The 25,659-nt window shown below is 52.0% G+C and overlaps 14 protein-coding genes across 14 annotated transcripts; 8 read left to right on the top strand and 6 right to left on the bottom strand.

Annotated features, from left to right (window-relative positions):
* Positions 1-1,272: 1,272 nt before the first annotated feature.
* On the top strand, positions 1,273-2,397 carry M409DRAFT_19021 (uncharacterized protein; the record flags this gene model as incomplete). The annotated part of the gene is made up of 1 exon (XM_033804744.1): positions 1,273-2,397. One exon carries the CDS (start codon positions 1,273-1,275, stop codon positions 2,395-2,397), a length of 1,125 nt encoding a protein of 374 aa, XP_033671937.1.
* A 234-nt stretch (positions 2,398-2,631) lies between these two features.
* Positions 2,632-3,630, top strand: M409DRAFT_35887 (uncharacterized protein; the record flags this gene model as incomplete). The annotated part of the gene is made up of 1 exon (XM_033810464.1): positions 2,632-3,630. One exon carries the CDS (start codon positions 2,632-2,634, stop codon positions 3,628-3,630), a length of 999 nt encoding a protein of 332 aa, XP_033671936.1.
* Positions 3,631-3,975: 345 nt separating this feature from the next.
* M409DRAFT_64026 (uncharacterized protein) lies at positions 3,976-5,163 on the bottom strand (the record flags this gene model as incomplete). Its single annotated transcript, XM_033815888.1, has 1 exon — positions 3,976-5,163. One exon carries the CDS (start codon positions 5,161-5,163, stop codon positions 3,976-3,978), a length of 1,188 nt encoding a protein of 395 aa, XP_033671935.1.
* Positions 5,164-5,662: 499 nt separating this feature from the next.
* Positions 5,663-6,636, bottom strand: M409DRAFT_64025 (uncharacterized protein; the record flags this gene model as incomplete). Its single annotated transcript, XM_033815887.1, has 3 exons — positions 5,663-5,911; positions 5,968-6,161; positions 6,216-6,636. The coding sequence occupies 3 exons, from the start codon at positions 6,634-6,636 to the stop codon at positions 5,663-5,665; spliced, it is 864 nt and encodes a 287-aa protein (XP_033671934.1).
* A 689-nt stretch (positions 6,637-7,325) lies between these two features.
* On the bottom strand, positions 7,326-8,448 carry M409DRAFT_19017 (uncharacterized protein; the record flags this gene model as incomplete). Its single annotated transcript, XM_033804743.1, has 3 exons — positions 7,326-7,917; positions 7,978-8,095; positions 8,145-8,448. The coding sequence occupies 3 exons, from the start codon at positions 8,446-8,448 to the stop codon at positions 7,326-7,328; spliced, it is 1,014 nt and encodes a 337-aa protein (XP_033671933.1).
* Positions 8,449-8,897: 449 nt separating this feature from the next.
* Positions 8,898-10,579, top strand: M409DRAFT_19016 (uncharacterized protein; the record flags this gene model as incomplete). The annotated part of the gene is made up of 2 exons (XM_033804742.1): positions 8,898-8,993; positions 9,044-10,579. 2 exons carry the CDS (start codon positions 8,898-8,900, stop codon positions 10,577-10,579), a joined length of 1,632 nt encoding a protein of 543 aa, XP_033671932.1.
* Positions 10,580-10,657: 78 nt separating this feature from the next.
* M409DRAFT_19015 (uncharacterized protein) lies at positions 10,658-11,972 on the bottom strand (the record flags this gene model as incomplete). Its single annotated transcript, XM_033804741.1, has 3 exons — positions 10,658-10,963; positions 11,140-11,850; positions 11,907-11,972. The coding sequence occupies 3 exons, from the start codon at positions 11,970-11,972 to the stop codon at positions 10,658-10,660; spliced, it is 1,083 nt and encodes a 360-aa protein (XP_033671931.1).
* Positions 11,973-12,749: 777 nt separating this feature from the next.
* M409DRAFT_64022 (uncharacterized protein) lies at positions 12,750-13,846 on the top strand (the record flags this gene model as incomplete). The annotated part of the gene is made up of 5 exons (XM_033815886.1): positions 12,750-12,976; positions 13,033-13,335; positions 13,388-13,579; positions 13,632-13,706; positions 13,759-13,846. 5 exons carry the CDS (start codon positions 12,750-12,752, stop codon positions 13,844-13,846), a joined length of 885 nt encoding a protein of 294 aa, XP_033671930.1.
* Positions 13,847-15,436: 1,590 nt separating this feature from the next.
* On the top strand, positions 15,437-16,275 carry M409DRAFT_19013 (carbohydrate esterase family 5 protein; the record flags this gene model as incomplete). The annotated part of the gene is made up of 3 exons (XM_033804740.1): positions 15,437-15,613; positions 15,667-15,949; positions 15,998-16,275. 3 exons carry the CDS (start codon positions 15,437-15,439, stop codon positions 16,273-16,275), a joined length of 738 nt encoding a protein of 245 aa, XP_033671929.1.
* A 481-nt stretch (positions 16,276-16,756) lies between these two features.
* M409DRAFT_19012 (uncharacterized protein) lies at positions 16,757-17,778 on the top strand (the record flags this gene model as incomplete). Its single annotated transcript, XM_033804739.1, has 2 exons — positions 16,757-17,322; positions 17,370-17,778. The coding sequence occupies 2 exons, from the start codon at positions 16,757-16,759 to the stop codon at positions 17,776-17,778; spliced, it is 975 nt and encodes a 324-aa protein (XP_033671928.1).
* Positions 17,779-17,933: 155 nt separating this feature from the next.
* M409DRAFT_64021 (uncharacterized protein) lies at positions 17,934-19,609 on the bottom strand (the record flags this gene model as incomplete). The annotated part of the gene is made up of 4 exons (XM_033815885.1): positions 17,934-18,453; positions 18,503-19,157; positions 19,210-19,471; positions 19,523-19,609. 4 exons carry the CDS (start codon positions 19,607-19,609, stop codon positions 17,934-17,936), a joined length of 1,524 nt encoding a protein of 507 aa, XP_033671927.1.
* Positions 19,610-21,144: 1,535 nt separating this feature from the next.
* On the top strand, positions 21,145-22,245 carry M409DRAFT_51267 (uncharacterized protein; the record flags this gene model as incomplete). Its single annotated transcript, XM_033811757.1, has 1 exon — positions 21,145-22,245. One exon carries the CDS (start codon positions 21,145-21,147, stop codon positions 22,243-22,245), a length of 1,101 nt encoding a protein of 366 aa, XP_033671926.1.
* Positions 22,246-22,500: 255 nt separating this feature from the next.
* M409DRAFT_64020 (uncharacterized protein) lies at positions 22,501-23,121 on the bottom strand (the record flags this gene model as incomplete). The annotated part of the gene is made up of 1 exon (XM_033815884.1): positions 22,501-23,121. One exon carries the CDS (start codon positions 23,119-23,121, stop codon positions 22,501-22,503), a length of 621 nt encoding a protein of 206 aa, XP_033671925.1.
* Positions 23,122-24,127: 1,006 nt separating this feature from the next.
* M409DRAFT_64019 (glycosyltransferase family 32 protein) lies at positions 24,128-25,212 on the top strand (the record flags this gene model as incomplete). The annotated part of the gene is made up of 2 exons (XM_033815883.1): positions 24,128-24,949; positions 25,003-25,212. The coding sequence occupies 2 exons, from the start codon at positions 24,128-24,130 to the stop codon at positions 25,210-25,212; spliced, it is 1,032 nt and encodes a 343-aa protein (XP_033671924.1).
* Positions 25,213-25,659: the final 447 nt, after the last annotated feature.

The raw sequence follows: 25,659 nt of genomic DNA, 5'->3' as shown, positions 1-25,659 counted from the left end.
TCTGCGCAGAGATAGAGCAATATACTAGCCTGAACCTTATTGAACGGATCGATGCGATCCGTATACACTCAGGCTACCGCCTACAACTTTAGTTGCAGGAGCATGGTTCCCACTAAGCATATTGCTCAAAGGCCCGTCGATTTTAGCAGAGCCGCCGCGCTGACGCAAAATCAGTGTATTCACTTCTCTCTCAGGTTCATAGTCTGCATTGCAGCTTGACATTGCACACCATGAATACCACCTCGATGCGGTTCAAGGGAAGTGGCCCCGGTTGGAGAATCCTTCGTCGTTTCGAGACACATCCACCAGCCTGACTGTGGATGCAGGTAAGATGGATAATGTGGCAACGAAACAGCAGGATCGAGACGGCACGGCGTGCCTCCCAGAATCAGGACATCGTGGCATGAGGATGAAACGAAGAGTCTCAGGCCCAGGTCGGCAGAACTGAGGGAATTTCACTGTGTGCCTAGTGTCGTACGTATCCATCTGAGACATTGCAGAGACCAACATCCATTTCTGGGACAGCTGCCGATGCCCTAGTATGAAACCCGGGAGAATGGAAACACGCCATTAGATCGTGAGCATCCTATCGCAGATCAACGTGGAGTGCCAGGTACCCGGAATGAGGTGTAGAGGTGATCTTGCCAGCCCAACCTGGAACCGCGGCCTTGAACTTGTCATCCAGACTGGCTTGCGTGATCAGAAGTCACATATATTAACCGGACTCGGGACTTGCGTCAGCGCTTTCGGATAGCGCACTTGCGAGCCATGATTCGCTAACCCTTTGGGCAGCAGTGCAATTTGATCTTCCGTTGACGCATCGGCAGTTGAAGAGGCCTCGATATATCTCGCATCGAGAACGAGGGAGCTTGGCAGGACGCTTTGTAAGGGTGACACGGTCTTGTTGATGTTGTGGAGAGAAGAAAGGAGCAAAAGGGCGGACAGGAAGGCGTGAGGTCTGAACAGAGCGTGAGTGAATGTACGCGTGATCATTCCCATAAGTTCGTGTGTCAAGCAGCTCCCTTTGAGCATTGCATAGTAGTCAGCCGTGAAGCATGTGTTATTTTGAGGCAGGCTCTCCAGGAGAAGCGCAAAATCAAAGTCTTACTGAAGAGAGTGCAAAGAACTACATGTGACGGCGCGTCAGGTGAAGTGAAGAAGCGGAGACAGGTCCGGCAGCTTACTCAGCCTTCACAGCGACATCATCGCCACATCTGCCTAGACTTGACCTTGTCTCGTTCTCTGACGCACTCGCAGCAAGCATAGGACAGCATGGCGGGCACGGAACGACCGAAGACGCCGCCGCGGCCGGCGATGGCTACCAACAAGTCACCCATCACCCCTGAGCAAGTCCGCCGCATGGAAGAGAACCGTCTTCGAGCCAAAGCCCTCCGAACGCAGCAAGAAGCCGCAGCGAACAGGTCTGCGCCGTCGAGACCTTCAGGAGCAGCACCACTCCCCATAGCCGGTCAGAAACGAGCTCATACTGCCATATCAACCCGCGATGTGCCAATCTCAAGTCGTGACGCCCGCAGCCCGGTCAAAGCACCCAGTAGCAACAATGGACTCGCTCAGTCGCAAGATACGGGGATTCGAGCGGCACGAAAGTTCCAAAAATTCGTCGAATATGATTTCAGTAAGATGACGGATACCAAGGGTGGCTTCATGACCCACGAGGATGATCCGCACAACAAGTCACTGCATGCGCCTGGCGAGGGGAAGCCGGCGAATATGACCTTGAAAGAGTGGGAGCATCAGCAATTACAGCGCAGGCTCCGAGATGCCAAAGCAGGGCCGTATGAGCCCGGGCTGTCGGTACTGGAGCAGAACAGCAAGAAGTGCAGAGAATGTGGGACACTGGAGATTGACTGGCAATGGGACGAGCTGCTCAACTGCCGCATATGCAACACCTGTAAAGAGAAATTCCCAGAGAAGTACAGTCTGTTGACAAAGACAGAAGCAAAGGAGGACTACCTCTTAACAGACCCGGAGCTGAAAGACACCGAACTGCTACCTCATCTGAAAAAGCCTAACCCGCACAAAGCCACGTTCCACGACATGATGCTCTATGTCAGGTATCAGGTCGAAGAGTACGCTTTCAGCGACAAGAAATGGGGTTCGGCGGAGGCGCTTGACGAGGAATTCGAACGTCGAACACAGCATAAGAAGGATATGAAGGAGAAGAAGTTCAAAAACAAGTTGCAGGAGTTGAAGAAGAGGACGAGAGTGGATGCGTACAAGCGAGCGAGAGGCGGCGGTGGTGGTGAGTTTGGGGATACGATTGGGAGGAGAAAGCATGAGCATGAATGGGGAAGATCCATAGAGGACCCCGAGACGGGCATGACGAAGAAGAGCTGTGTTGAGTGTGGGATGGAGGTGGAGGAGTTGGAGTTTTGAAGGATTAATATTGAACGGCTTGATGACTTTTTAACGCAGATGATACCCAAATGATTTGACCTTCTTCAGAACAAGAATAACGACGTTCCCAAAATGTCTATAAGGGCGGCCTTTCCAGGTGGGGTACGGCAGCTCGGTCGCAGAGGCTGAACGATACATTTCACTTTCATCTGGCCACTCTTCACAACGCCCACAAGTCCTACTGTCTCGCCGCTCGACTGCTCATGATATGCCATGCGCTTGATCAATGTCCACACACTCGAATTCGAGGACTTTTTCGAAGCAGGCCTTCCCAAGTATGCCATCCTTTCACACAGATGGACAGGACGAGAGATCACCTACCAAGACTTCGTCGAAGGCGGTAAGAACGACTCCGCTGGATATCGCAAAGTCGTCGAACTTTGCAACTTTATCCGACGACACAGCATCGCCAGCGCCTGGGACAACCCTGAGCCGGTTGAATGGGTCTGGATCGACACTTGTTGCATCGACAAGAAGAGCAGCGCGGAGCTCTCCAAGGCCATCAACTCCATGTATAGCTGGTATTCCCAAGCGCGGGTATGCATTGTGTATTTGTACGATCTCCAGACCAATGGGGAAGCTCAATTGCGACAAGACCTAAGCACATGTTCCTGGTTCTGGCGCGGTTGGACATTACCAGAACTCATCGCTCTCAGCGTCCTACTCTTCTGCTATGCTTCTTGGTCCGTGCGCGGCTTCTTGAAGAGAGCGAACAACTTGCGGTCAGACACTGCCGTGGAGGCTGTGGCGTCGTTTCAGCCCATCGATCTCCTCGACGACATCAGCTCGATCACGGGCATCCCACGCGCAGTCCTGACCGGCGAGAAATCGTTGTGGCAGTACAGCGTCGCGCAAAAGATGAGCTGGGCATCAAAGCGAACGACTACCCGCACAGAAGACACGGCGTACTGCCTACTTGGCATATTCGACGTCAACATGCCCCTCATCTACGGCGAAGGCAAGCGCGCTTTTCGGAGGCTACAAGAAGACATCATCAAACGCACGCCCGATCAATCGATCTTAGCATGGTCAGACGCCGATGTCGAGCGCTCCGCATTCAGTCCGCAGACTACGCTGGCTCAGAGTCCCAAATGCTTCGCAGAGTCAGCCGACATAGAATGGGACCGCCGCGCCGGTTCGAGCCCATTCGCCGTCACGAATCTGGGACTGGAGATGAACTACGACCTCCTCGTGCCGAACTGGTTTGGCTAATACAAGTATTTCCCGGAGTTGAACTGTGCGCGGACGGAACCTTCTGGGTCAGAAAGGCCCGTGATGCTGTGCTTGAGATAGTGGTACCCATACAGTGGGAAGAAGTTGCGAATGTTCACGAAGGTTTCCTTCTCGGAGGCTGTGGAGGAGGGGTTTAGAAGAGTCACCATGGACAGCCTGTTTTATATCGTCGACCCGATCGATCTTCGTTGGCCGTGTTAATGCTTCGTAGTGCAATGCAGCTATGCTTCGCTGGCCCGTTACTGATGGTGGCGATCTCGTTACGTAGCACTAGCTCACGTCTAACAGGCCAAAACACTAGACCTAGCATTTCTAATACCATGTCTAGACCGTGATAGTCTCCCCAACGTGACACAGCCCAGCTCCGCCTTTCTTCACATCGGCATCTGCACCGCCTCCTTCCACACCGCCTCCGCACCAAATGCCTTCCTTCTCAGCCGCCTTACGCCATCGTCGTGGAGGATCAGTAACCGGTTCGAACACAGCAGACAATCCACCTCGCACAGTGCCGTAGTGCATTCCAATGCTCAATTTCGATCCGACAGCTTTGTGGATCTCGAGAGCCTGCTCAGGATGCACATGGACCGCTGAAGCGAATTTCATCGGACTGTATAAACCGATGGGTACCATGGCCAAGTCGAAAGGTCCTAGTGTCTGGCCGATTTGCGTGAAGGCTGGGCATGGAGCTGGGGTGCCCAGAAGCTGGTATGCGGTGTCGCCCGCGAAGTAGAGATTCTTGTTGGTTTGGAGCGTCTTCATCGCCCAGGAGCACCAGAGTGTCTTGTTGCCGTCCCATACTGTTCGCCCCGAGGTATGTTGTGCTGGGCAACATGTCAACTCGATAGATCCCAGTCCATCAACACTAGCCTCTCGACTCTCCCACCAGTCCAATTCCGTCACTTCGTCATCGCTGCATCCAACGTGCTCCAAGAACCATTGTTTGATCCCGAGAGCAACGAAGAAATGTAATCTGCCTTTCCTTCGGTCATACATCGGCTTTACTGTCTCTATGTCGAGGTGGTCGTAGTGATTGTGTGAGATGGCGACGATATCCACTTCAGGCAGCTCATCAAGCGTGCAAGGCGTAGGGGTGTACCGCTTCGGACCAGCAAAGCTAAAAGGTGATGTCCTCTCGCTGAACACTGGGTCAAACAAAACTCTCAGCCCCCTCTCAGCTCCCTTCGCCACAGGTGTCTCAACGAGCCAAGAAGCATGCCCAATCCACGTTGCTCTCAATCTATCTCTCTGATCCACGCCCCAGCTTGGCTCGAGAACTTTGACGAGTTCGTCTGAACGAGTACCATTCGGTCCTTCCGGCACAGGAATGAAGTTTTTCTCCGGATGATTGCCAAACCGCATCTTGAACAATTCAAGCCTTCCTCCAGGCGGTTGTTCATATGAAGGCCAAGGATTCGCGAAAGCCGAAGGCGGGTTGCCCACAAGATGGGCTTTGGCTGTCGAAGGATCCGGATTTCGAGACGCCAATTCTTTGATGGATATTGCTGTTGACATCGTACGCTTTTCGACCGTTCTCATTGCGATCTTGGCATAGAGTTGCCTGGCAGGACAACGAAGGAGTGATGTTGAACACATTCCTCGGACTTAGTGCACGGGTCGTCTCCGATGCGCCAACGAATTACTCCGACCACATGTCATGTCGTCATGAGGCTTTCGCAAAGTCTTACGTGCGAAGAGGACTCGGGAGGCTATGAAAGAAGTTGAGCTTTCTGTTTAGTCTTTGCCAAGAAACAAGGATGTCTCGTGATGGAGTGAAGTGAGTGAATGCAAGGGGAAGTGGCAATCGAGGGTTATCTTAGAGGTGCGATGCCCCTCAGTCGTTTCAGGCTTAGGCTGTGGTTTGTTGATGCGCTTGTGAGACACGAATTCCTTCTTCCCATCGCCTGCAACAACATTGAACACCGGTATCATCACGAGAAGAAAAATGCTATTCATACAGCATCCAGCCATTGTAAGCTCAGCTCAGCGATACCATTGGCATTTCCCATTTTCTCTAGGCCCACACCGCCTTATTGTCCACCACAAATTCCTTGAAGGTCCTTGGAGCTTGCCCTGTGATGGCCTTGACATTGTTGGTAGGATCTTTACCTTCGCCCTTCGAAACCCTTACATCCAGCTCTGTCATGTACTTGGCCATGGGGTCGGTCATCCCATACTTGAGCATGAGCTTTTCGAATTTGTCCTCGCTAAGTTTGACGTGCTCGACTTTTCGACCAAGCACTTCGCTGAATATTGCAGCCACCTGAACAAGTCTGTAAGTATACGTTCTTCGTCATGCGAGGTTTACAATTTACTCACTTCATCATAGCTCAACGACTCGCCTCCCGTGATGATATGATCTGTGTTGTGCGGCTTCTCATCGATCAAAGTCTGGCGACCAGTTGCGGCGATGTCTTTGGCAGAAATGAACGGCTTCTTGCCGTCGCCTGCACAAGTGTAGATCTTGCTCTCGGACTTGATGGATTCGAGGTGGTAACTTTCCAAGAAGTTCTCTGCAAAAGGTCAGCTATGTGCACCGCTAACAAACCCAGACATTGTCATCGTACCCATGAAGAAATGTGGCCTCAACACAGCCCAGTCGATGCCTTGCCCGCCCAGTGCTTTGAGCTCGGCATGGACTCCTCCAAGCAGTGGACCGCCTTCGGGGTTCTCCCACGCGCTCAAAAGAGTGAAGCGGTTGACGCCCTTTTGCTTGGCATACTTGACGAAAGGGATCACTTTCGCTCTGGCTTCATCGATATCTGGAGAGACGAGGTAGATCGATGTGATAGGTGAGCTTTTGGATCGCTCATGAGAGAAAGGAAGCTCCCAGGTCGACTCATCCAGCCAGTCGAACCGAACTGATGGGTTAGGGGAGTCTTTCTTGGGCGACCGCGATGCAACTAAGATAGACCTCTTGTCGGCAGCCAGCGTCTGTGCCAGGTACGCAGCGGTCTTTCCGCTGGATCCAGTGATGAGTATCGTCATGTTGGGCGGTGTTGTTCGCAACCAAGGTTATGGACTTCGAACGCGAAGCAGTGCGAGACTATATACCTGACCTGCGGTGTCAATTACGGACTCAATCGGAGTTCCAATGACCCGCATACGGTGAAGCGCGTGAGGTGTCAAGAGCAAGGGCTGAACACAAGAAACCTTAAACAGGTTGCACTGCCTCTGGAGAACCTGAAACGGGACTGCCGACAGGCGGCTGACACATGCAAAACTGCAAGGAAAGTCGCTTGCATATGGTCTAGCCTCTTTGGTCAGCTACTCCGCCCTGGCCAAGCGGTATACCCAAATGCATGGTCGTATATGCGAGAGCGATTTTTCAGCAGTGACACTGCGTTGATACATCAATGCGAGTAGGAAGTCGTGGACTCAACGGCCCCTGTCTTGTAATCAACAGCCTGGTAGCCCTCTTGGGAGCCCGCCATCTCGGACCATCACCATCATGCCCAGCTTACCAGGGCACGAATGTACGGTCAAGACATAGGTGCTCCAGTTGTTTTTATAGTCGTGTTTCTTATCCTATGTGATTCAACCTCCGGGTTCAGCAAGCGTTGATCTACACGCTGATACCCATCGCTGAGCTCTTTGTATGCTGTATGGCCTGTTCCGTTCTTGCTGAGCGTGCTTTAGTCTGGCTGATTGCATCAAGTAGAAGCTACATCAGCCTTTCAAATATGCGGCGGTCGATTCAATCCTTTCAGACGATGATCAAAATCCTTCTGCGGAATGTCTTCTGCTTTCTCGGTTCGCTTCAGTTGCACTCCACTCCTCTTCTCCCACCCGACCAGAGCTTTGGTGTGATCTGCCATGGGTTCCACCTCTTTAAGGGCGTCGCCAAGATATTTTTTCGTTAGCTCTGGCAACGCAGTCTCAAAACCACTATGCTTCATGAAATCAGACGTGATGCCGAGATCCTTCACCAACAGCGCCAGTCCAAATCCACTGTTGTATCTCTGCGTCAAGCCATCTCGTCGAAATGTATCCAGTGTGGGGAAGCAGACTCCCGTTCCCACATTCAAGACGTCGATCATTTGTTGGGGATCCAGTCCGAACTTTTGACCGGTAACCAGGCTGTCGCTGAGAGCGCATATCGATGAAGCCATGATGTAGTTGTTGAGGGTCTTCATGGCATGTCCGTTGCCCAGCTTGCCCATGTGGAAGATGTAGCCAGCCATGGTTCTCAAGATGGGCTCTACCTTGTCGAAAGCTTCCTTGCTATCAGAGCCGACCATGAGTGTTGACTCACCTTCATCGGTGGCGCTATAAGACAATGACGACGATTAGCAGTGTCTTCGTGTCGAAGAAAACGGAACAACGAACTGCATATATGTCTGCGTGATTGGCGCATCAATCAATTGTAACGAGTGCTGGGCCAGTTCCTCTCCCAAGCCTCTGGTATCGAAAGGCGAAGACGAAGACGTATCAACAATGATCGTACCTGATCAAAGGCGTTAGTTCTGCACAGCTCCTCCAGGGCCACCCCTTACCAGGCTTCAATGACCTAGCAAAATGATCCTTGCCCAAAAGGACCTCTCTCACAACTTTGCCCTGTGGCAACATCGTGATAATCACTTGACAATCTGCGAAAGCTTCCGATGATCCGTTGGCAGGTGTAGTGTTGGGCCACTCGGCAGCTGCTTTCTGGACCTCAGCATCGTCGGCATCGTGGACGACAAGTTGATAGCCAGCCTTGGGCAGATTTGAGGCCATTGAGAAACCAGCATTGCCCAAGCCAATATAACCCACTTTCATGGTTTGGGCATGGCCATTGGCTGTTCCGTTGGGAGGCATGACTGAAGAGAATAGTTTTCTGTAGAGTTGTAGTAGAAGAGACTAGGACAATGCTACCTGATAGTTTGAGATGTCTTGAACGAAGCCTTTCTCTTCAAATTGCTCTTCCACGGTAATGTACTCGAGAGCTCGTGCGGAGTAACGTCAACATCGATGTGCCTCGTGTCGAGTTCGAACTCTAAAACGTCATTAGATCCGCCAATCACGTGGGATTGTCATTAGGTTGCGGAAGGAGCTCCATGGCGCGCTTGCTTCCTCACCGGGTAATCGTCCCACTAAGGAGAAGCAGCGATGTTCGCAGATACGGTTGCTCGACAGCGTACAACAAGCGACTCTCGGAGTCAGCATCCATATACCATGCCACCGGCAGCCGCCCCAGCTTGCGCCTTGTTCGCTCGTCGCCGCTCTATCCTCTTCGCAACATCATCAGAAAGTCACCGCCCACAATCATGCCTCTCCTCGCCAAGGAGGTGCTCCCGATTTCGTCGAAAGACATCCTGTCTTGGTGTTTCGAAAACCGCTCAGCCTTCCCTCAGGACAAGCCTGTATGCCATCTTCACCTCTCCATCTGGCCATGCACTAATGACTTGCGCAGATTTACGCCGATTGCGCAGATCCGCGTCGAAGTATTTCAGCCGGGCAAGCTTACAAGTTGGTCAGGCGGCTCGTCGCTGGACTTAGAGCGTTCGGCATCAAGAAGGGCGATTGCGTTTGCGTTCATGCCTTCAACGATATCTACTATCCCGTCCTCGTCCAAGGCATAGTCGGAGCTGGCGCTGTTTTCGTTGGCACCAACCCAGGGTACACCGACTTCGAGCTTCAGCACGCACTGAAGGTGTCGCATGCCAAATTGATCATTACGGAAGACGAGCTTGTGGGCACACTTCTCAAGGCGGGCCGTGATGTCGACATATCTCCTTCTCAGGTGCTTCTGTTCGCCGATCAGGATCAATCTCCGCTCCGCTCCTGGCGGTCCCTGCTTCAACATGGTGAACAAGACTGGGTCTCGTTTGATGACGAAAACCTTTCCAAAAGTACGACAGCTTTCTTGATGTTCAGCAGTGGAACCACCGGTCTTCCAAAGGCAGCTCAGGTCACACATCATAATTTGATCGCACAACATACCATCCTTTACGACAACCCTCGCCATCCAGAGGCTTTCGAAGATCGACGAATATACCCCATGCCCGCTTTTCATATCGCAACAGCGGGCGTACTGCATTTCTCGCCACTGAGGGCCGGGTTTGCATCATTCGTGATGCGTCGATTCGAGTTGGAGCCTTGGCTGGAGAATACCGAAAAATTCGGCGTGACATTGATGGTCCTCGCTCCGCCTCTCGTAGTCGCGACCCTCGCTCTCGCCCGTCAAAAGCCAAATTTTGTGAGGCATTGCCTGCGCAATGTCAAGAGAGCGGTCTGCGGTGCTGCGCCGTTGGACCGGACGACCCAGCTGGAGTTCCAGAAATTCCTTCCTGTGGATTGCCCATGCACACAAGGCTGGGGTATGACTGAGGCTTCGGGCGTAGGTTCGTTCTTCTATTATCCAGAGAGCGACGAAACTGGATCAGTAGGACGTTGGCTTCCTAACATCGATACCAAGCTGGTTGACGATCACGGATTGGAAGTTGGGCCGTACAATGCTCGCGGCGAGCTCTGCATCAGGGGCCCAACCGTCATCAAAGGCTACCTGGACAACCCCGAAGCTAATAGACGCGATTGGGACAGTGATGGCTTCTTTCATACCGGGGACGTGTTGTACGGTGACGAGAAATCGGGCCGCTTCTACGTCGTTGACCGCAAGAAAGAGCTCATCAAAGTAAGAGCGTTTCAGGTCGCACCATCGGAGATTGAGGGTGTCCTGCTTCTGCATCCACAGATCGTTGACGCTGCGGTGATCGGTGTTCCAAATGGCAATGGAGAGCTACCCAAGGCCTTTGTCGTGTTAAGCGCTGGCAGTAAGGTGCTCGAGGAGGACTTAAAGGCTTGGGTGGCGTCGCGGTTGTCCAAGTACAAGCACTTAGAGGGCGGCGTGCAGTTTGTCGATGCCGTGCCAAAATCCCCAAGCGGCAAGATCTTGAAGAGGCAATTGAGAGATGAAGAGGTCAGCCGAAGGCGAGAAGCCAAGCTCTGAGATTTTCGCTCTTCAACAATAGCCCGCCCAAAGACTCACACGGAGGCCCAGCTTCTGGCAGAAACAGAGGTTTGTGCTTTACGGTCCCATTCGCGATGGATCGACCAAGACCGGAAGCCGGATCTTCTCATTAGCCACCACGTTCTTGATGGCAGAGGACAGAATCGTGTGCCATGACGATATCCACCATCGATTGTGGAAAGGCTTCAAGATGGAAGCATATAGATCCAGTATGGCAAGCGCGATCGGTCTATGCTCCTGGCACTGCTCGTAAAATCCTTGTGGCATGAGGGCCGGAAACCATCCCATTGCTCGTACATCGTCATGGTCATTCCGATGTCTGGCCCAGGCCCATCTGATTTGTCGGACAGCTTCTGCGCATGACTGCAATCGATTAGCAAGAGAACGAAGCTAAGATCGGCGCTACCTTGACAAAGCCACATCCTTTTACAACAGAGACAATCTGCATTAGCGCAAAGCCGCCAGACACGACGGAGATCGTGCTAGCGGACCTTCCTCTCGAATGTCTCATTCGTAGCACACACGCAACCTGTACATACCTCGTCGATGTCTGGATGTTCGACACCAATCATGGGATTATCAGGACTCATGTACTCTGCTTCAGGCAAATCAGGTTGGTCGGGCAAAGCTTTCGGGAAGAGCGTTTGGATAATGTCCTTGTTGACGCCATTCTGATGGATCTCCCATAGAGCTCGAGGCCCGAGGAATAGGGCAAACATGTCGAGTATCTCGTCCAGAGTTGGTTGCGTCGGAGCTGATTGGGCAGATGCAAAAGCCATAATCACCAACATGATTGAAAAGATGAAGATCACATTCTGCTCACGATGTTCATCCCGGAGGAGCAGTGCTCGGAACATTGGCAAGGCGAGTTGCTGATGATGCAATCCTTTCGCCCGATAAAGAGCCATCTGACCCTGCTCGCCTTCATCAGCGGATGCACACGCAAGATCCATTGCTGCCAGCGCCAACATTCCATGCTGGAGCAGAGGATATTCTCTGGCGGTCATCGGTACCTCCGACTGCCACACACGTTGAGCTCCACTCGATGGAAGTAAGCATAACGAGGTGACAGTCGAGTATCGATGCATCAGTGTGAGATCAAGGGCGTCGAATGAATCATTCACGCTTTCCGCGGCAACCGGGGTGCGCTCCGGCTTCGAGTTCGATTCTGGTGAGCCCTCAGACGGATAGACGCAGGATGTGTTTCTCCTGATGCAGTTCTTGCAGACTGGGCGTTCCTCGCCGCACTTCTATTGTGTGTATCAGTTACAAGCCGTCGATCTTGTCCAGTGCTGGGACTACTTACCACGTGTCTGGCCTTGCAAGATGCACAGCCAGACCTCGTCTTGCCGTGAAATCTACGCGAGGGCATGGTGTTGATTTCAGCCGCCGGGGCTTGAGGAATAGCGAGCTCAGCGACATGAGCGGCGAAAGGGCACACGATATACGAGAAGATGTTTGTTGAAGGGGTGACGTGAAGGATCGAACACGATCCATGGCGAACCGTGTGCGAGTCCGAGAGGTGGACCTAACTCCCTGCTTGATCCTGCCAAACTGCAATTGGCTCAGCCACGTCGCAACTGCAATCCACCAAGGGCTAGCGCGCCATGAATTTCTCGGTGTTTTGCCAAAACTTGTGTTCATTGATCGATGGGGCACTTTCATCCGTCGCCGAAGTCGAGCCATTATGGAGCAGCAAGTTGTACCGTCGGATAGACAAACGACACAAGAATCGTACAGCCTGACTGAATGGCAATAGAAGAGGTTGTACGAGTTGTTCGACAATCGGAGTCATCAAAAAAACAGACAAACAGCATCAATGTTTTGACAACGAAATATGTCCCGTACGATATACGATTGTTGCAAGTGGTTCTCGCGTGTCCCAAGACCCACTTTCTTGTCGCCAATTCTTCAGCCGGATTCTATAAATTCCGCCAAACGATTAAGAAGACAATGCGAGCTGACGCATGGCATACAATCCGCAGCTTAGGCATCAGTGTTTCACCGGATTGTCAGGTAGGGCCCGTCGCCGAATTGATGAGAAGTGAAGTCAAGATGGCATACTTAAGGACTCTGGGTCCAGACCGGACCATCATCAAAAGTCGCATACAATCATTCTACCATTCGGTTTCTCCTCATCAACATCACCATGTCGGGCGCCTTCGATAACTGCACATCAGTAACGCCTCAATGCCCCGTGGAGGCAACAACCTACGGCTACACTCCTAACCTCGCTGGCAATGTCATTCTTCTTGCCGTCTTCGCTGCATGCAACATCGCCCAGGTCTTCTTGGGCATTTGGTATCGATTGTGGGCATTTGGCATTGTCGTTTCAATCGGCTGTCTTTGCGAATGGCTTGGCTACATCGGTCGAGTGTTAGTTTTTCGAAGGCTTCGTTCTGCAGACCATCGCTAATATTCTCTCCTCCTAGTATGATGCATAGCAATCCATGGGACGACGTTGGTTTCAAGATCCAGATCGTCTGCCTTATCATCGCGCCTTCGTTCCTTGCCGCCGGTATCTACCTCACTCTGAAGCACATCATCATGGCTCTTGGCCCAGAATACTCTCGTCTGCAGCCGAAGTACTACACTTGGATCTTCATCTCCTGCGACGCTCTGAGCATCGTAATTCAGGCTGTTGGAGGAGGTATTGCTGCGTCCTCTGACGGTAGCGCTGCCGATACTGGCGCAAACATCATGGTTGCAGGTATTGCAATCCAAGTCGCAACGATGTAAGCTATCGCAGCTCGTTGTTCCTAATCGTTCACTAACGCTTTGACCCAGGGCCATCTGCGTCCTACTAGCAATTGATTTTGCCTGGGCTGTATTCAGGTCTACCAAGAGCAGTGGTGCCAGCTCAGACGGAGCTTCGTTCGAGAAACCTCATCAATCCTACTCGACGACGAAGGGCTTCTACTTCTATCTCATTTGCACCTCCTTGGCGTTCCTGTTCATCTTCATTCGATGCATCTATCGGTAGGTGGCCCATCAAGCGATCCGACTTGACCATGTCTGACATATAGAACAGTCTTCCAGAAATGGCCGGCGGATGGGGAAACAAATTGATGCAGAACGAGACCGAATTCCTCGTTCTTGACGGAGCGTAAGTGCTTTCCAAACATGCTGTCTTGTTACTCTTCGCTGACAACGTCCAGTATGATCGCCCTCGCTTGCATTTTGATGAGTGTTGCTCACCCAGGCATGTTCTTCCCAGACATGCGCACGAAGAAGAGACAGACTTAGACCTATAACAACAACCTTCACAAAGGACATTAGCGAGGAGTCTGGGATGACAGCACGATTAGCGATAAATTGGGATAGAGTAGTTCGCAAGCACACAACTTAGAGTACGTGAATACCAACAGTTTCTCGCGACTGAGTATTACACGGCAAATAGGAGTTTCCGTTCGCCGCTTCTCGACGTCGACGACCACTGAAATGTGAACATCCCTGCAATGCCAGGATCAATTGTCCCAGCTTTCTACCATCGCAGCATCTTCGGTGCTTATATTCGGGATCGATAGGGCCGACAATCACTTCGACACAAGTGTGACATTGTCTCCCAACGTATTCCTCGGATTGTCCTTTATGCCGGAAGGCTGAGCTTCACAACCGTGGTGTCAATCCAAGAACATTCTCCGTCTTGACGTTCGTTAACCTTCGTTTCGATACAACCCAATACACCGAGAGGGACATGCAAGTGGCGATGTGGATGTTCATGGTTCGTCTTCAAGTACCTTGCTGACGACTGGGAATACAGCATCTCGAAAACACCGAAAGAAAGAAGACATTCATGGATTCCGTATGACTGCACATTTACTCCTGGATCGAAGTCCTCGCTTGAAGCGTTGCACCGACAAATGCATGTTGACACCGCGAGAAGCCTGGCAATCACTTCTTCGATCCATTTCGAGAATAAATAACGGAGTAATTGAATTGTGGGCCGGGAGTCGCAAACCTCTGGACAGCGGACGTCTCTACCCGTTTGGCCTGCATCGGATTGCCATACCAAAGACACTGCACTATGGCATACTCTCGACTCTGGACGAAGTAAATCGTAACATGGCTGGCCAATCACTCGAATCGGTAGAATACCAGTTGGCTTGTGCTTTGACGATGAGCATGAATGTATGGACGACTCCAGCGCCCAACATCTCGGACTTGTCGAGCTTGCATTCGCCTACGAAGGCTTCACAAGAGACCTTAAGATAGCATGAGCCCTATGAGCTAAAGAAGACCATCAATGCAGATGGCCTGCGAGGATTCGTACCTGCTTCGGAATTGTTGGGGTTCGACGTCAGCTTCACATTCTCTTCAGTCGCAACAGCCATGCCTCTCAGACCTGCAGAATGATGTCTGGACATTCTTTCCATCCGCAAGACGCTTGACGCAATCTTGTCGACCTCAGTCGTCTGGGCTTAGCGGAACGAAGTCGAGGATACCTGTCGTCGCCGTTGAGGAGGAATAAATCGTCGCGATGCACCACTTCAAGAATTGCCGAGGAGTGGTTCACGCACTGGGACACGCAGCCTATGACCGGACACAGTCGGTCGAACTTTACATACCATTGCGGTATAGAGCTTCGCAAGCACTACGGATTGGAAACAAGCTTGGTTCGAAGTTAGCCCCTTCTGGCAACGATTCGAAGTCGATCAGCCCTTCTTGAGGCAAGTGTGGGATTTACCCCATCATGTCTCAGCTGCATGTGAAGAGAACGACCTCACGTCATTGGCGAAGCGGATTCTGACAACAATTGAGGCTGGGTATATATACGGCGGTCAGGCAGATCCCCTGGTGTACGGCAAGTCTCTCCGCTTCTCTGGAATCACCAACATGCTCCGACATCCTCTCTACTGGCTTTCCGCAATCGCGACGCTGGCTCTGGCCGCACCGGCTCATGTTGCTCGACAAGCAGACACGTACCCCTGCACCGATGGGGTCTTCATCCTCGGAGCCCGCGGTGCTGACAGCTCAATGATCAGCCCGATAGGCGTGAGCCCAAATTACCAGGTATGGTTTTCAAAGCTTGGGAGTAGTATAGTAATTGAGACTAAGATGAACAGGATCTTGAAGGACTGGAAGTCATCGCCAACGCGCTTATCCAGCACGTTGGCAAAGGTTCCTATCTTCGGGCCCTACCGTACGCTGCGGCAATAGAACCCGGTGTGGATCTGCTCAATATCGGCGGAGGCGTGGACAAGGCGCAGTCGATCATCAAGGACTATGTTGGCCGTTGCACGAATCCGAGAATTGTCTTGCTTGGGTTCAGCACAGGTGCTCAAGTCATGACTTCCACTCTCATCGGAGGCCAACTGCGTGGAAACCTGGATGCATACAAGCAATACAGTAAGACACTTTCTAATGGATCTCCAGAACGGACTAACGCAGTGATAGTCACTGCTGGAGCACTCTTTGGCGACCCATCTTTCACAGCTAATGTCGAGCCCCTGGATGCTGGTAATTCTACCACGTCCGGAGCCAGTGCCAGAAGTGCGAGCGATGCGGCCTACTACAACCAAAACTATGGCAGCAAACTCCGGAACTATTGCCAAGCGGGAGATGCGGCCTGTGCCAATGGTGGTCTGGGCGATGCGGCGGTCGCCATCCATTTGGCTGCGATTCAGACCTATCAGCAAGATGCTATCAATTTCTTGACGTCGATTGTCTCCTAGGGAGCCCCGATGTGTATGATACTCTGTAAACAGCTTCTTTGGCAGCCAACACCGAGTCTGCATACTTTCTTTTGTTTTAACCACAGTTATTTGAGCTGGTCTGAAGATCCGAAACTCACAAATGAGCTGAAGCGATTCACTTTGGCAAGGACTGCGATATGGAGGTAGTTTGTCTTCGGTAAAAGGTTTCTAACCAACAAGGAACAGCCTAGTTTGGAGCAACATTAGCTTCGTTTTCACGATGCGGAGCGAGAAACCCAGCTCCATGGTAAGCAGTGAAGTGCCTGTGCTCAACAGAGCACCTCACCATCTCGGTCTGATCTCTCTCTTCCTTCGTTTGCTCTCCCTGAATTGTGAACTTCATCGTCGAGCGACAAGAGCTTCGTCAGCACGTGCTACCGATGAGCCTACTGCACCACTCCGAGACATCAGCTAATTTGCAAACCCCAAAGCTCAACCTGGCCAGAAAGGAGCTATGAGCATGAGCTCTTTCAACAATCTTCCCCGACCTCAAAGCGTGCAGTCTGGCCTACCAAAACACTTGATCTTCAGAGTTCGACGTGTTCCACTTGATTCACCGGGGGATCTAGTAGCAGCAGCTCATAGCCCGAGCTACTTTCAACTACAGGCTGGCCCAGCAGATATTTTGTGCCTACCAACAAGTGCAGAAAGCGCAGAGACACTCATCCCGTATCTTCTCGAAGCGTTAATCGTTGGCGACGATCCCAAGTGCCACGGGTGCAAGAAAAGCAGCAATGCTGTAGCGGAGACGCGAAAGAAGTGTTCTGCCTGCGCAAAAGCTTGGTACTGTTCTCAGGATTGCGAGAGTAAGAACTGTAAGAGCCACGAGCTTGCATGTCTTGCCAACAGGCAAGGTCCGAACAGCACAACTTCAGCATCAGCATCCGGTCTGCGTAGCAACGAGTGGACTCAAGATCCAGTCAGCTTCTTCACGAAGGTCGCTTATACGAAGCCAGAAGCTAAGGATCTTGCGAGGAGTTTGAACATACCTCTACCCACCTCTAGGAACGACTTCGGAGGCACAATGTAAGTCTAGCATTACCGTTTAGCCAAGTCCTACTGACGATCAACAGGAAGCCCATGCGTCGCCTGGTAGTCACAGGCAAAGACACCCCCGAGAACATGGAGCTCTTATTCGGACCAGGCTGGCGAAACACTCTGCTAAAAGACCAAGAAGAAGCCCGCCTCCATGTCCTGCTCAACCCTCCCCGCGGCTCTCCCAGTTATGCCGTGGATTCAAGACTCGACAGTGGCGCACCAAACTGGTCACCACGGCCTGCGAGCGACGGTGAGAAGCAGAAGGTTGCAGAGGTCAGAGAGATGCAGGAAATGATTCGTAACAAAGTCGGAAGTGGTCGCTCGCCATCCAATGCCGACACGCGGGAAATACTGAATTCTTTTGGTGCCGCGTGGGCGGAAAAGACGGAGATCTACACACTGGCCCTGAACACCATGGACCAGACCGTTGCTCCTTTGCCTTAAAGGACTAGACATTTTGATCCGTTTGGATGGTGATTTGCGGTAGTCTTCCATTAGACTTGCTGTCTGTTCTATGCGGTCAGTGTGTTGGAAAGTCAAATGAAAAGTCGATCGATGTCCCGTCAGATTCAACTTCCATGCATGTTACCCCTATTGGGCTAAAATCCAGCTGGCGATTTGCGATAGTCCCAAGGCAACTTGTAACCACCAGGTGCTCGTGTCTGAAACACCCCCTCTGGATCATACTTCCTCGACACCTCAAGCATAGTCTTGAGGTTATCCTCGCCATAGCTCGCCAACACATCCTGCGAAGCATCGGCATAGTTCATGTACCGATAGTCCACAGCGGCACCAACATCGTCACTATACTTCTCCAAGGTACGCCTCCATGCCAGCATCTTCTGTCGTCCCATGGCTTCTTGGTCGATTCCATTGACAGCTAGAGACCCAAGCAAGACAATGGCGTTGTCTTTGAGTTTGTCGATGCCAAGTGTGTTTCCGCCTTTCTCCGCGCCACGCTGGCCGACGATAGACGGAAGCGGCTGGAAATAGGCTTGCGTTTCGAAGTCACCGTCGCTTGAATCCCTCTTCATGTCTTCGACGAGTCTGCGGTGGAGATCGACAGCTTTCCGGATCACACGCTCGTCGTTCTTGAACGTCACGGTGAACCAGATGTTCCTAGAAAGATCAGTCTCACGGCCTCATGACGAGAGGAGAGCCTACTTACCGGTATCCTTCAGCCTGGGTAGCTTGAGCCGAAGTGGACATATTGGTAAGACCGGTATTCGAAGAGATGTAATCAGGTATGGCGAGAAATTCTTGAACTGCTGGAGGATTAGCCTGGCTTTTCGTATCGCCCATCTCTGCAATTATGATCGTCTGGCTGATAGCTGGGCGATAGGTCCACCAGATATATGCATAGTTGCTTGGCAAGGCATCCGGATTGTCGGTCCAGTGCTTCAGGCCAAGAATGTGTGCCTCATCGGTCTCCGCGCTAGAGTTGTACTGTCGAGAAGCGGACCAAATCGGAAGTCGATCGAAAGTCTCCATATCGTAACGTGTGACGACACCGAATCCACTTCCACCGCCTTTGAGCGTTCGCCAGAGATCTTTGTTGCTTGTTGCATTCGCTTGGACAACGCTGCCGTTGGCGAGGACAACCTCGAAGTTGACAATATCGTCGGTGGCGAGCCCGCGCTGGTAAAGGTAATTGGCGAAGCCACCGCCCAAGAGAAGACCTCCTGCGCCCACTGAGCCAATGCCACCACCCTGAATACCCCTATCAAGGGCGTCAAAGGTGCGGTACACCCTGAGCCATCTTGCTGCTGGTTGTATCGAAGCAATCTTCGTGGCGGAATCGTAGCTGGTGCCATTCATACGTCCTGAGACTTATGTCAGCATTGGAAGACGACGTCAGGTGAATGCCTGCAATACCAAAGTCAATCGTGACCCCTTCCTCGATGTTGTTGGCACAAGCATTGGATGAGTGTCCTCCGCTACGAATGGAGAACTCGCACTTTGTCTTCTCGACCAGAGACTTGACAATGGCCGACACTTCCTCGGTATTCTCTGGCTGTACGAAGCAGCTGGGCGTCAATTGGGATGTCAGTGACCAGTAAGATTGGACCCGCTTGGAGTAAGTCGCGTTGCCAGGGAGAAGGACATGTTTGATGCCAGCCTCTTGGAGCACTTTGCACTGCACAATGCCAGTAGCCTAAAAGTATTTCGGATATAGAAATTACAGTACACAATCAGTCTGATGAAGAGGTTTCTGCAGAGCAAATGTGCCCAACAAGAAAGGGGAAATTGCCACCAGCAACGTAACGCTCAGCATGGCGGGCTCTTGAAGGATCAGTGTCCCTTGCTTGAGTATCGTGCAGAAGCAATCCTGAGCGGCATCTGGCTCGTTTTCATAGCTGTCTCGTATATAAGCTCTGAATGTTATACTCCAAAAGGAAGAAGTCCCAGTGGAAGCGGTGGAAGTCCCACCGGCAAGGCGGTCCGCGACTCCGTGCGGAGAAGCTCATGATCGTCCCGAGAAAGGCTCTGCGGTTGCATATTATTTAGGCTTGTTTTACTTCCCTCTCATCAATCCGCATGATGCAGAACAATGATCGTTTAGACGTTCTCCTCATAGCGATGAGAGCGGTGCAGTATCGTCGTTCATATTGGCCTGTGTTGCGAAATTTGCATCACCAATTTGTCGTGTAAGTGCGATCAGATCGGATTCAGACCAGGGACGTGAGTGATTGCGTCCAGATTGATCTGCCCCTGCTTCAACATTTCACTATGTGCGGAGTGTTGATGAGAAGTTAGTGGTCTTGACAAACAAGTAAATTTCCAATATAAAGCTTATTCTAAGAGACGGAAAACTCTACTAGCAACAAACTAGACAGCCAATAGATGAGGCATATGAAACGTTCCACGACTTCCCAACTTCTATTATGGTCAGACCACGCCACGTAAGACAAGAGCATCAAACTGCGAAAGAACTATGAGGGTCGAATCTTGCTTCGGTACGTCAGTGAATGCTGGGGCTTGCGACTACCCGATGACGGTCGCAGTCGTTTCCACGGTCGAGAGAGAGATTCAAATTGCTTTGTGCATCCATTCTAGTAGTCGACACACCGCTTTCACTGGATCCAACGAAGGAGGTTGTATACCTTCCTAATTAGGAAGGAGCGGGCATCACGATGCATTTGGCAATGAGGTTGTTGTTTCGGCTTCAAGAGGCTTTATTGCAAGGTATGATAAGACCGAAAGCCTATTAGAGAGTATTGTAGGCAATAATAGGTAGTTGCGTGTTGCGGTAGTCACGTTGCTCTGGCTTCCGACCAAGGTACACGACGATAAGTCTTTCTTGATCGTGTATCTCCGTGAGAATGGACTTCTTTATGTTGACAATAGGAGTTTAGGACGCCTAGCATTGGTAATTGATATGGACATGTTTGTTGAGTGAGTGAAGTCAAGCCATGTATCGAACTCAAAGACGAGGACATCATCGAGGTTTACTAAGCTCCTGACGACTTGGGGTCGCCCGTGAGAGACGAACTGAGAAGAGGACATTGCAGCGCTGGTATTCTCATGCATAGAACGGCGTGTGAAGTGAGGTAGGTCAAAGCCAGAAGGAGGATGAGCTTACCTAAGAAGCGCAGTAGTACGCCATATAGCATATGCAAGAACAGGATGCGAGGTTCTCGGTCCTTTGAGAAGCTCACGCGCGGACCAACTCTACCTCCACACTCCCTCTCTCACATACGTAGCCCGTAACAACATGTAGAGATATATGTACGACGCCATGGTCAAACATATCTTCGCGGGGATACCGTTTCGAACTAATCCATCTTTGCCCACGAGTTTAACAAAACCATGGCATCCAAAGAAATCACCTCAGCAGACCACATCGAGAACAACGAACCCAAACCCTCCCTACCACCAGAACTCCAAGACCTCAAAATCATCGCGGTAGAAGAACACACCCTCGGCCCACCACACATAACCGCCAAGTTCCCCAAATCAGACGCCACCATCCAGTACGCGGCATGGCATGCGAATACGACGTTGGATTACCCCGGCTTTAAGGAGTACAGCGGTCCTCGCTTGATGGGGAAGATCCCGCGGACTAAGGATATGGATCAGCACTTTATTGCTGTGCAGATTTTGTCCAGGGCGGCGGCGATGAATACGGGGAGTTTGGACGGGGAGACTGCGGCGGAGTTGTGTGGGGAGTTGAACGATGCGATGAAGAAGGAGAGGGATGTGGATCCGAAGCGGTTCAAGGCGCTGTGCGAGGTGCCGTTCCAGGCTCCGAAGCTGGCGGCGGAGGAGTTGAGGAGATGTGTGAAGGAGATGGGGTTTGTAGGGGCGATGTTGCACGGGTCTGTGGGTGGAAGGTTTCTCGACGATCCTTTCTTCGACGAGGCACTTTCAGCTTTCGAGGAGCTGGACGTTCCCTTGTACTTGCATCCTGGCATCCCACCGAAGGCCGTGATCGATGCATATTATACTATGCCTGGCAAGGATTCCATTACGGCCATGCTGGCGTCGGCTGGATGGGGCTGGCATACCGAAGTGGGAATTCACATTCTACGCCTGGCGACGTCCGGGGCGCTGGATCGTCATCCGAAGCTGAAGATCGTGACGGGTCATCAGGGGGAGATGTTGCCGATAATGATGGAAAGAATAGGCGACATGTTTCTCCCACAAGCCTTCGGACTGAAGAGAAGCGTGCCGGAGATTTTGAGGAGCCAGGTGTGGATAGCCATCTCAGGCATGTTTTCGGTGCAGGTCACGGAGCTCTCAGTAAAGGCATTTGGGGCCGATCGAGTTCTTTTCGGGGTGGATTATCCTATGGTGTCTTCGGCAGCCGTTCCTGAGTTCGTGAGAGCCTTGAGTGAGGTTCTGTCGCCGGAAATCATTAGGAAGATCTGTCAGACAAATTCTGAAAATCTGTTCAAAGTGAAGGCTTGAACTGCGAACGAAAGCAGAGGACTGTTGGTGGCTTCATGAGGAGATGGAAATCAAGATTAGACGGATCGGTAACGAACTGGTAGTATTAGCAACGACGTGGCTATTTTACCGCCGTACCGCCCTTGATAGGGTCACTGGATTGGAAATCGTTGAGAATCAAGTGATCGCGAGACTGGAAGATGGGTCAAATGATCACCCAGGTCTCGAATGCGACATACTTCATAGCGAAAGCGATTCCGCCGAGATATGTCGTGTTCAGTTCACGGCAACGTACCCAGGTTGCCGTGCTATCCGTTCACACCAGGCCTGGACATGCGGGAATATGGACAAGTCGAAACCGCCTTCTGGTGCCACGTGTGTATAAGCGTAGAGAGCAACATCCGCCACTGTCAACTTTTCCGCCACGAAGAACATTCTCGTAGAGAGATGTTCGTTCATAATAGCCAGCGCTGCGTCGCCCTGTTTACGTTTCTCGGGAATCGATTCCTTCTGCTCCTGCGACAGGCTTTCGAGGTCCCTCTTCGCGAGCCAGAAGCGAAGGGTTCCTGCATATGGCTCAAAAGAGTATTGCTCAAAGAACATCCACTGTAGCACTTGGGCGCGCTGCAGGCGATCGGTGGGGAGCAAGTTCGTGCCGTCTGCAAGGTAGTGGCATGCTGCACCGCTTTCAGGCAAAAACGTATCTTCGCCGATTTGGAGTACTGGAATGCGGCCGTTCGCGTTCACCTTGGACAGATATTCGGGCGTGCGTGTTTCGCCTTTGAGGACATCGTATTCCAGCCGGTCCTTAAGCTTGATGCCCAGAAGTGACGCAGTGAGGCGGATCTTGTAGCAGTTGCCGGACCAAGAGTACTCGTGAAGGATGAGATCTGGCATGGCGACGCGTTGATGGCGGGGTGATGTCGTACTCAGCGCAATGATTACTGTGTCCGCGGTGAGGTGTACTTATCCGCCATGACCCACCTTAGTCAGCTCTGGCACTGGAACGCCCTACGCAGTACTACCAGCGCCACGGCTGTCCTAGACGTCTGAAGCTCGTCATATGCCGTGACTCTGTTGGTTGATATGTAGCCGCGCGCCTGTTCGATGCTCGATGTCCGCACATTGCAGAGTCCGGACACAAGATCGTGGGACGGAGCGGAGGACGACAGGTGGTATGCTTCAGGATAAGCATGATGGCGACCAGAATAGATCTGACAGGGACTGATGGCCAGGCATCCATTATTATTTACCCTGAGGGAGGTGTAAGAATCATTCGGCCGTTGCTGATGATCGTGGCTTGCAGCGCTGTGCAGCTCCTGGGATTCCGGTAGGCGAGCTCGCATCACGGCGCATTGTCCATACACATCGAGGCACGCGGCAGAAGGATGCTACGCAGTCCGATGCGGCGGCGTTCGTCCGTACGTACATAGCACCTTAGCCGCGATAGGCAGGCTCTGCGGCTAGACAAACAGAGGGTGAAGTTGAGAACGCGAATACGGTTCGGCGGGCTGATTTCGGGGTGCCATGTGGTCCAGCAACGCCAAGCCCTACGGCGGACTCAGCCACGCCATGATCCGTTCGCTCGTTGCTCGCTTTGCATCGCGAGACGTCTAATTTCCCTACTTCCCTACTGCTGTTCCTCATACAAACCACCACGACGACTGCTTTCTTCACCGTATCCCTCTCCAGCACCGCCATAACCGCCCGCCGTCGCTCCTTTGCCATGCTCGCCTAGCTCTCCGCCGGTCTGGACCCCCGAACCCCTGATCGCAGACTTTCCTGTGCGCCGCCCCGCAGTCAACACTGCAGCGTGCAGCGCCGTTGAACTTCGACGACAAAAGCAAGCACCCATCCACACCTCCGCCCACGTGCCAACCACCACTCTCACACTACCACCGCTATGCGGCGCGGCGTGCTCATCTTCCTCATCTGCAACATCGCATTGGTCCTGTTCCTGCTGCACTCCGTCTGGACCCTTCTCGAGCTGCTCGTCTTCAATGGCATTGAGGATGCAATCACCAGGGAGGAACTGCCGGCAATAGGTGCTGAGCATGACGATGCAGACGAAGATGAACAATTGATCCCGAAAATCATACATCAAACCTACATCAACACGAGCATACCTGAGGTGTGGCAAGAGGCGCAGCAGAGTTGCCTGGACTTTCACAAGGACCCTGAGTGGGAGTACAAATTATGGACGGACAAGGCATCGCTGGAATTCATTGCTGAAGAGTATCCCGAGTTCTTGGAGACATTCCAGAACTACCGCTACCCTATCCAACGAGCAGATGCCATTCGATACTTTGTGCTGGATCATTTCGGAGGCGTATACATTGACCTGGATGACGGCTGCAACCGGCCATTGGAGCCTCTGCTCAACTACCCTGCGTTTGTGAGGAAGACGGTTCCTACAGGAGTCAGCAACGATGCAATGGGCGCTGTGCCGCATCACCCATTCTTCCAAAGGGTGATTGAAGAGCTGCAGAATTACGATCGCAGTTGGGTGCTGCCTTACATCACTGTCATGGCAAGCACGGGGCCGCTGTTCCTCAGCATTATATGGAGACATTATACCGATGAGGGGTACAATATTGGAGATGGGCCGGATGGAGGGCGGATCAGGATTTTGTTCCCTGAGGAATACAACAACTACCCTTGGAGCTTCTTTACGCACCATTTGGGTAACAGCTGGCATGGATATGATGTGCAGCTGATCTTTTGGGTGAGTGTCATCATTCGAATGGTACATATTTGACAAGCTGACTTTTACACTAGATGGCCCGCAACTGGGTGTTCCTTACCGTACTTGGCTTCATCCTAGGCGGCGGTGTACTTTTCCTCGGATGGTGGAGCTACCACCGATACTTCCTCACATCCTCAGATGTGCCTCGATGGAAGAGTCAATCAGCACGGTCAAGAATCCCATTTTGGTCACGGCAAAGGCATCGATCAGAATATGAGCTGGTCAACCGCCATGAGCCGTAATCGCCTGTCTGTCGTCACAGCGTTTCGTTTTCACAAGCGTCGGCGTTGGTGGAGTTAGCATAGCGAGCACGATGCCGCCTAGGATATCTGTAGAAATGGATTTTCCATGTATGGAGAGATACAATTACCTCCAGACGTGCTCACTCAGCCGTGAATGGTGTAACTCGGCATGTTCCTGTTGCCCGACACTTGATATCCTGTGGCGGTCTCTTGATGGAAACGGTATTGGTCGACCGCATTGAAGAGACTCGTCATCGGGCAGTGGCTACATACTGGGAACTGTTGTACCCATCAAGCTGTTGATAATTGGGCCACGGTTGATATCCTCGTTGTCCGGCTTAAAGTGAAATGTATGTGGACTGCCATCTCTCCGATTTTCCATATACTGCGCTGCTGATTGCACTTCGATAGCCTAAGAGTAATACATAGGGATAAGTGTGACACCTT

Source organism: Zasmidium cellare (genome assembly GCF_010093935.1).
Source record: "Zasmidium cellare ATCC 36951 unplaced genomic scaffold M409scaffold_6, whole genome shotgun sequence".
Taxonomy (NCBI): Eukaryota; Fungi; Ascomycota; class Dothideomycetes; order Mycosphaerellales; family Mycosphaerellaceae; genus Zasmidium; species Zasmidium cellare.
This window is presented reverse-complemented; position numbering and strand designations above follow the sequence as displayed.